At 29.8% G+C, this 9948-nt stretch overlaps 1 protein-coding gene across 7 annotated transcripts in view; it reads left to right on the top strand.

Moving 5' to 3' along the window:
- Nucleotides 1-1861: 1861 nt before the first annotated feature.
- Nucleotides 1862-9948, top strand: part of LOC100203798 (ubiquitin carboxyl-terminal hydrolase 15) — a 93709-nt gene continuing 85622 nt past the window's right edge. For 5 of the 7 annotated variants that reach the window (XM_065811312.1, XM_065811309.1, XM_065811310.1 and 2 more), the window contains exons 1-2: nucleotides 1862-2056; nucleotides 6105-6233. In XM_065811312.1, the coding sequence (XP_065667384.1) occupies nucleotides 1914-2056; nucleotides 6105-6233 (272 nt within the window). In that variant the 5' untranslated portion in view covers nucleotides 1862-1913. The remainder of the gene's footprint in view (nucleotides 2057-6104; nucleotides 6234-9948) is intronic. The other 2 variants (XM_065811313.1, XM_065811311.1) reach the window with 1 other exon arrangement.

Below are 9948 nucleotides of genomic sequence, written 5' to 3'. Positions count from 1 at the left end.
TATTATAAAAAAAAATATATATATATTTTTATAAAGTTAATTTTTAACAATATTGAAAAAATTTATTCTTACGAAAAAATTAAAAAAAGATCTGTGGAAAAAAAACCTAAAGAAATTTTTTTTTTTAGGTTTTTTTTTCACAGATAAAATGTGGGCTACTGTTTTAGCTGTTATACGGACTAATTTTTACTAGCTAAAAGTAATATTAAATTTTGGGATAAAACTGTTGCCAAAATTAATAGTAAAAAAGTTTCTATTAATTTTGAACTTAATAGTACATTAATAATCATTTTTATGGTTTGCGCCAACTTACCCCGTGGTGGGGTTTTTTTTCTTTGAAGGCCCGGACAGGCCCCAAGAATTTTTTTTGTAAATGAATGCAAATTTTATAAGTTACCCAAATTCATACTCTTTAGACTACACTTTAATATTTTCAAAAAATTGTACTGTTAGGGCTATATATATCATAGAGTAAAAACCGAGCCAACTAGCCCCGGTCTCCCCTATACAGTCAAAACAGAAACTTTAAAAGATTTATGCAGCAATATTGACATTAGTTATCCAGGAGCCGACGCAGGTTTATAGTTTACCCCGTCAAAAAAAAAAAGGCGTTACGCAAAAAAATCTTTTCAGAGACTTCTCAAATAAATTTCAAGCCATGCTTTGAACTTTTAGTATTGAGGAGCCAACTAATTTGTCCTTTTCTCATTCCCTGCAAAGTATGATTTAAATTTACATTAGGTAGTTTTGGAAAATAATTTTTTCATTTTCTGCATAGCATATTTTTCATTGTACACTTTTTTCAAAATACATTTTCTAGCAAAAATAAAAAAATTGGCAGTCTATTAGGATGGGGTAGACATCATATTTTCAATATTTATATATATTTTTTTACTCCGTCAGTTACGGCACTTGACGGGGTTTAGATTCACCACTGGTTATCAGTAACTACTCTGCCAATCTAAATCTAGATGACTGAATTTGTTTCCAGCTATTAAAAAGTTATTGAAGTTGTTTGATATTTTGTAAATATTTTTCCTTTCAGTACAAACAAATCAAACTTAGCTCAACTTTTATGAGTTGCTGGTTTAACCCAGGGTGCTTCAAATAAGATATCTATTATCTTCTCCTTTAAGTTTTGTGTTAATGTTCTCATTTGGATACTCTGTTTGTGGTAACCCTACCCATTAGCAGGTTTTAAATTTTTAAAAAACATCGCATGCGCAATTGCATCATAAAATTTTCAGGTCCGCATTTTTCTTCATCCTTTTTCATCCTTTCTTCATCCTTTCTTCATCCGCACTTTTGGATCATCCTAATTAGGCTAATATGTTAAAATGGAGTCTAGTGTTGCCTTTATTGATTCAAATCACGTTATTTAAATCATAATTCTTATTTGAAATAGTAAATTACAGATTTGTGATCAATAGGGTGCTTATAAGAAAAGTTTATCTTCAATTATAGCTTAGCCTTAACTCCGTTTGAAGCTTTTTACCTCAAAAAGTATGTTTAAAAAAAAAATTAAAAATATGCAAATCTTTGAGTATATTGTACACTTAATAAATGAAAAATAGTATATATTTGTCATAACTAATGACTTTCCTTTTATTATACAATTATAATATAAGTGTGTAATATACACTTATATAATGATTGTAATCTAATTATTACAGATGTAATATTTTCACTGATAACATTGTCATATAACTTCAATAACAATGTAAATTCTATATATTTTCATGAGTTATGAAAATATAAAGCATATTGAACATAATTTACAATCACTAATTATGAACGTAAATGTATGCCATTAAATTCAGAATGTTATTTTTTAATAATATTAATTATTTATACTATTAGTTATAACAGTATTAATTAGTTTTAGTACTCAAAATATTTTCTTTGAATTTGGTATGACTGTAAATAATACAAAAGATGATGGCAGGGATTATGAGTTGAAGGTATTTAATGGCGAAGACCGTTTGCATATATCAAAAGAGCAAAATGAAACTGAAAATGATGCTATCAATTCACAAATATCAGATGGAAAAAAATGGTATGTAATGTGGTTATAGTTAATATTTAATAAGAATAAAGATAACAGTTTCATAAAAGTTATACATTTAGAATAAAAAATAACTTTTAAAGACATTTTAAACATTTGTTGTTGTAAAATTATATTTGATATTTAATATGTTAATCTATTAAAATGGAGTTTAATGCTGTCTCTACTAATTCAAATAACTGTTTTTATTTGAAATAGCAAATTGTGGTAAAAATATTACTTTTCTTAAATAATGATGCTTTTTTTGTGAAATGTATTTATGATGAAGATGCTTTTTTATGAAATTTATCTATATATTGATCTGTATAAATTTTTGTAAATTTTTCTTTTTTCCTAGTTTTAGTTTAATATATTGCTGACCTGAAATGTTTTTAGTTGGGCAATTTTTTGCCAACCTTACTCTTCTAAATTCAGAGAGCTAGTTGATATATATATATATATATATATATATATATATATATATATATATATATATATATATATATATATATATATATATATATATGTATATATATATGTATATATATATATATATACATATATATATATATAAATATATATAAAAATATATATATATATATACATATATATGTATACATATATATGTATACATATATATGTATACATATATATATATATATATATATATATATATATATATATATATATATATATATATATATATATATATAATATATATATATATATATATATATATATATATATATATATATATATATATATATACACATATAGATCTATAGTTTGTTGTCTTTGGAAAGAGGGGAAGGAAAAAAGTGATTCTTACGACAACACATACGTCACTTTTAATTACTTTTGACTTTCGTCCAACATTTGCGTGTTGGACGAAAGTATAAACCATTAATTTAATTACAAATAAATCGTTTTTTAAAAAAACCACAAAAACGCAAATTTAATTGACCAGAATGTTTTAAAAACATTCTGAATGTTTTTAACAATATAAACAATGTTTTTATTTTTAATTTTTTTAATAAAATGTTTTTATTTTTATTTTTTTTTAATGTAAATCATGCGCGGAATGTTGCTACATTGACTATCTTATAGCCTGACTCGCAAGGGAGTGCTGCTACATCTACTATCTTTTAGCCTGACCCGCAAGGGAGTGTTGCTACATCGACTGAGGGTTTGGTTGGGGCAGGCAGTCTATCAATTAATAAAAAAAATAATTCCGGTCTTGCATTTTAATTTTTACTTTTTGTCAACAAAATATGGAAAAAACTTTCGGACAACATCTACGGGTTATATATATATATATATATATATATATATATATATATATATATATATATATATATATATATATATATATATATATATATATATTATATATATATATATATATATATATGTATATATATACATATATATATATACATATATATATATATATATATATATATATATATATATATATATATATATATATATATATATATATATGTATGTATGTATGTATATATACATACAGCAGGAATAAAAAATTAACAAAGTAAGTATCAAGGTGATATTTGTAAACATAATGATAAGACCTTTAATTTGGTTCTATTTAATGATAAAATGATATTTTGGATACAACCTTTTAATGTTTAGTTTGCTCAGCCCTATTTTTTAAGTTTACAGGGTTGTTCGAACTTAAATTTCTAATCTTTTATTAAATTTTAACGTTTATCTCTTCTATTTCACTAATTAAGTTGAGAATGTTAGCAATTTTTAATTATTTGTTAATCTTATGAGTCATACATAATACACATTGTTATTTTTTTCAGAAAGTTAACAAGTTAAAAATAAAATTAGTTAGGATGATGAAATATTACACTGGGTTTTCTAAAGTTAAGATTTCATCATCCAGTTAAGTTATTGCATTAGTATTGCACTACTGCTAAAAATATTGCATCATCCTGAAATTACAAATGAAATTATTGAGTTAAAACACATTTTTAAAACACATTATTAGACAGTTGCTTTTAAAGTTGATTTATGGAGACTAGAACTCTCCATAAATCAACTTTGTCTTCATAATCAACAAAATCTCTATAGTTTTTTTAATCTTTAAAAATAACAACAATGTAAGAGAAAGAGCAAGTCTTGTGAAAGATCAGGTTCCAGACTTTTGGCAAAGGTAGAATTACAACAAAACAATGTTTCATGCTATAATACATGTTTAAAAACTGGTTGAGAAATACGAAAAGCTGAAAAATAATAAAGGCAGCAAAACAGAAACTCAGCAAAGAAATAAAGAAACTTTTTCTTAAGGAAACAAAAAACTATTTGATATTTCTCATGATGATGCTTTAAAATTATTCACAAAAGAAGAAAATATGCTTCTTACACTACAAAGAGAAGGATGCATAGGCTATATGAGTTCAGTTAACTGTGAATTATACAAACAAGAAGGGCAAATTTTGACTTTGAAACTAAAAAAGAGTGAATAAACAGAAACAAAGTGGTTACTCCAGCATTTGTTCAGCTCTTGATCATTTAAAAATTCCTATTCGCTCTGGTTCTTTAATTTTGTCTACAATTTGTCAAGGGTTATATGCCTATATTAAACATTTCTCTATATTATATGAAACTCTTTGATGTGCTTGTATTGAAAATTGTAAAGAAGTTGCCAAAATAATTATTTCAGAAATCAAACCACATGTTCCATAGCATTAGTGGAGGGGGAACTATTACCTGATTTGAACAGCAGAGATGAAGTGGATTGACTCCCTATAATAGTGACAGGATATGATGTTGAAAAACTGTTGTCAGTCCCAAAACTGGATAGAGGCACCGGTGAACTAATGAGTTAAGCAACTGAACAAGCTTTAAAAGGTTAGAATATTGACTAAGTTGTGGCATTTTGTTTTGATTCTAGTTCAAGCAACACAGGTATACATTCAGGTACTTGTACTTTGCTGTAAAAATTAGCCGGGAAGTTTTTATTTTACACAGCCTGTTGACACAATAATTTAAAAAAAAACTTATTTTGAACCATCTATTGGTCCAGAGATTGTTTTAATAATATTGTGATCAGTGGAGTAAACTTAATTCTGAATCATGACAGTAGAATTTGCTGTAAATTTGCTGCAAGGAACAAAATAATCTCACAACAATTACAAAGAATTTTTGCAACTGTCAATAATTTTTTTTGGAAAAACTCTTTTAGGTCAAAATATAATAACTTTATGTACTCCTGGTACTATGCACCAAGCATAATTTAAACTAATAAAACAGCTTTCATTTGAATGAATGCTTTGATAATGCTTGATTATTCGTATCTTTAAATGGCGAGTAGTTTTTAAAGACACAAATAATCAAGCACTATAAAAACAATTAAAACTCGCACATTTATCAACACATTCATTCAAATGAAAGCTGTTTTAATAGTTATGATCATGCAAGTTTTTGGATCCAACAAATTTATATTCACTTGTTTATTAACAGTGGGGAAAATCGATTATTAATAAACAAGTGAGCCATGTAAAAATGACACTTTCAATCTAGTTTCTTTAAACATTACCCTTTTAAATCAATTAATCATTTTTAATACATTTGTTACATTTTTTATTGCGTTTTTAATGTATTATTTATTTTAAGGTCTCTATTAGTTCAACTTAATTTTACTAATTCGATTTAAGCATTTTAATATATTTTAACTGAAGATGGCTATGATATAGTCGAAACATGTACTTCATAAATTAAATTGGTTTAACAAAAATTAAAAAATTGTCTTATTTATTAGAATATTTTCACATTTTGTACTAAATAGAAACATTGGAAATAGATAAAATAAAATATAGAGGCATTAGAAAAAATGAGGTTGGCAATTATTTGCTGACCTTAATATGTGTGAGGCCGGTATCAGGTTGGCAGAAAAAGTGTGAAACAAAGATTTGACCATAAAACATAGAACTGATGTCGGCAATTTTTTATTTTTTATGTATATATTTTGAATTTTATTTGTTATTATCTAAGTTTATTTTTAGCACACTAAATACTTTTTTGATTTTAGTATGGTCGTGAATCAAACAAAAGACGATGGCAGTGAAATGGACATGGAGGAATCCAATAGTGAAAACCATCAGAATACTTTAAAAAATCAAAAAGAAACTGCAAGTCAATCAAATGAGGGAAATAATTGGTATGTTGTGTGGCAAAAGTTAATTTCAATGCAAATATATTTTCTTTTAATCTTAAATCTATAGGCCTAAATAAAAAAAAAATAATATGTTCTTAAGTAATATAGAAAAAACTGGCATGGTTATAACTAATAAAAGAGCTTTCATGTCGCACGAATTAAAAATTGAGGACCTTTTTTTTTATATTTTTTACGGCAAATATTGTTATTTTTGCGAAAAAACACCAATGCTTGGCAATATTTCCGTTAAATTCTTTGGGACAGGGGGGTACCACCACCCAAATTTTGTTCATAGAATAGCCCCTGATAGAATGGGGAAAACCCACTGTCAATAAACAAGTGAACCATGCAAAAATGATACATTCAATCTAGTTTATTTTCAATCTAGTTGTATTTTTATATATTTTTATATATTATATATATAATATTTTTATATATTATATTCAATCTAGTTGTATTTTTAATACATTGTTTCCAGTTTAGGATGTTGAATGCTGGATCTTTTTGACTCAATGCATGGGTTTTACTTGTGTCTCTGTTTTTATGACTAGGCAACTCATTCTATTATCTTCTAATGAGTACAGCTTTAAAACTCAGTTTTATGGTTCTGAGGCCGGCTGCTAGTCAGGTTTCCCGAACACTGTGGTAGCTCCCAGAGAGGCTGATTCCATCAACAGCTGAAAAATATCAAAGTATTAACAGTGCCATGTTGCGCATGGATGGTGTCCCTGTTTGTACTTTTGGTGTGCATTGCGGAGGCCACATTTGGAGCCCTTTGTTACGGCTTAGGGTTTATTAGTAGTAATGAGGCAATTGCTTGGGCTATTAAACGGTGTTCTGAGTACCATCTATGCTTTGAGTCAAGTTTTTTAACAAATTTAAAAATAAATAAAGTACCAAAAACTATAAAACACAAAACCATCATCATCACCAAGTTCTCTAAACCTATCATTCACTAATATTCGTGGTCTTCGAAGTAACTTTTCTTCTGTTGAGTCTTATCTCATGCAAAGTTCATCAGACCTACTTGCTCTTTGTTAGACTAATTTGAGTTCGGCTGTCTCATCTTGTGATCTTAGTGTTGATGGTTATCTTTCTCTAATTCGTAAAGACTCCAATAGTCACATGCATGGCCTCGGCATTTACATTTGTAAGAATTCACCCATTTGTCGTGAAACTAGGTTTGAATCCACAGACTATTCTTTCATGTGCTTTTGTTTAGCACCACTTCACTCTATTGCCTTTTTCTTTGTTCTATATCGCTCTCCTTCATCTCAAGACTGCACTCTTTTTGACATTATTTCTGATAATATTGACCAAGCCCTCTCTCTTTATCCATCTGCTGATATAGTTGTTGTCGGTGAATTAAATGCTCACCACTCTGAATGGCTTGGCTCTAGTGTCAGTGACTCTGCAGGCATTAAAGCCCACAACTTTTGCCTTTCTCAATCCCTAACTCAAATAGTCAACTTTCCAACTCGCTTTCCTGACAACCTGAATCATCTACCTTCTCTACTTGACTTATGTCTTGTTTCTGATCCTAGTCAGTGCTCAGTTTCTCCACATTCACCCTTAGGTGCTTCTGATCACAGTTTGATCTCTCTAAAACTAATATCTCATTCTTCTTCATCACCTGAATCCCCCTATTATTGAACCTCTTACAACTACAGTAAAGCTGACTGGGATTCTTTCCGTGATTTTCTTCGTGATGGCCCTTGGGTAGAAATCTTTCGTCTTCCTGTCGACAAATGTGCTTCTTACATAACTTCGTGGATTCAGGCTGGCATGGAATCTTTATTCCCTCTCGACAATTCCAAGTCAAGCCTCACTCTCCTCCACTGTTTTCCTCACACTGTGCTGCTGCGATTGCCAATCGAAACTGTTACTTCCATATTTATCGCCGAAACAATTCTCCAGAAAACAGACGTCTGATTATTACTGCAAGAAACAATTGTAAAAAGGTTTTCTCTAACGCCAAAACCCGCTATTCTCAGGTCATGAAATCTCATATCTCATCTCAAAATTTATGCTCTTGTGACTTCTGGAGAATCTTTAATAATATTAATAATAAGGGCAAATCTATAATTCTACCTCTCTTGTATGGTTCAGACTTTGTCACCTCACCTAAAAACAAAGCCGAATTGTTGGCTAAAAACTTTTTATTAGTATCATCTCTTGATTCCACTAGTTACATTCTACCTGATATTGCCAACAAGCAGGTTGATCCATTGCTTGACATTCATATCACTCCAGCATCTGTATCTAAAGTGATTTTCTGCCTAGACTCTTCTACAGCTTGTGGCCCGGACAACATACTTGTTATTGTCTTGCAGAAGTGTTCTCCGGAGCTGTCGTCTATACTCTCAAAACTATTCAACAAGTGCTTATCAGAGTCTTGTTTTCCAGCCTGCTGGAAAGCGGCATCTGTTATCCCTATCTTCAAAAATTCTGGAGAGCGATGTGATTTGTCTAACTACCGTCCCATTAGTCTTCTTCCTATCATAAGCAAGGTTTTTGATTCTTTAATTAACACACACCTAATTTCTCATCTTGAATCTAATAACTTACTTACTGTCCATCAATATGGATTTCGATCTTCTCGTTCTACAGCTGATTTGCTAACAGTAATAACTGACAGGTTTTATCGTGCATTAGATGAAGGTGGAGAGGTCAAGGCCATCACTCTTGACATTTCAAAAGCTTTTGATAAAGTTTGGCATGCTGGTCTTCTCCATAAGCTTTCTTCTCATGGTGTATCTGGCAACATCTTTAAGATTATTGAATCCTTCCTTTCCAATCGTAGCATGAAAGTTGTCCTCAATGAACAGCACTCTTCTTTTTATTCTGTAACTTCAGGGGTTCCTTAAGGTTCTATCCTTGGCCCTATACTCTTTTTAATTTACATTAACAATCTTTCAGATATTCTCACATCTAAGGTGACATTGTTTGCTGATGATACTACCATTTATTCTTGTTTTGATAAGAAACCAACACCCTCTGATTGCTTGGAGGGGGCATTTGAGCTTGAAAAGGATCTCACTTCTGCTACAGCATGGGGCTCACAGTGGCTGGTGAACTTTAATTCAGATAAAACTCAAATTTTATCAGCCTTATCATTATCGCAATAATATAAATCTTCCTATATTTATTAACGGTGATGTACTCGATGAGTCACCTACTCTTCAGCTTCTAGGATTAACTCTTACTTCCAATCTTTCTCGGAAACCATATATCAAAACAGATGCAAAATTTAGCATCTGTTAAGGTTGCATCTCTTTATCGAGCTTGCCACTTTCTTACTTCGGATTCTATTCTCTATCTCTATAAATCTCAAATCCGGCCTTGTATGGAATACTGTTCCCATATCTGGGGCGGATCTTCTAATGATGCCCTTTCTCTTCTTGACAAGGTGCAAAAACGCAGTTTAAACATAGTTGGAGCTGCTCTTGCAGCCAACCTCCAACCATTATCACATCGTCGTAATGTTGCTTCTCTTTCACTTTTCTACAAATACTATAATGGGCACTGCTCTAAAGAGCTCGCTTCTCTTGTGTCATCTACTAAAATTCATTCTCGTGTTACTCGTCATTCAATTAAATCTCATCCTTTCTCTGTGACTGTTCCTAAGTGCTCCAAAAACGCTTATTTGTCTAGTTTTTTTCCTCGAACATCAGTTCTTTGGAATTCGCTTCCTTCATCTTGCTTTCCTGATTCATAT

Source organism: Hydra vulgaris, chromosome 12 (assembly GCF_038396675.1).
Source record: "Hydra vulgaris chromosome 12, alternate assembly HydraT2T_AEP".
Classification (NCBI taxonomy): Eukaryota; Metazoa; Cnidaria; class Hydrozoa; order Anthoathecata; family Hydridae; genus Hydra; species Hydra vulgaris.
The sequence above is the reverse complement of the archived record's forward strand: the minus strand, read 5'-3'. Positions and strand labels throughout refer to the sequence as shown.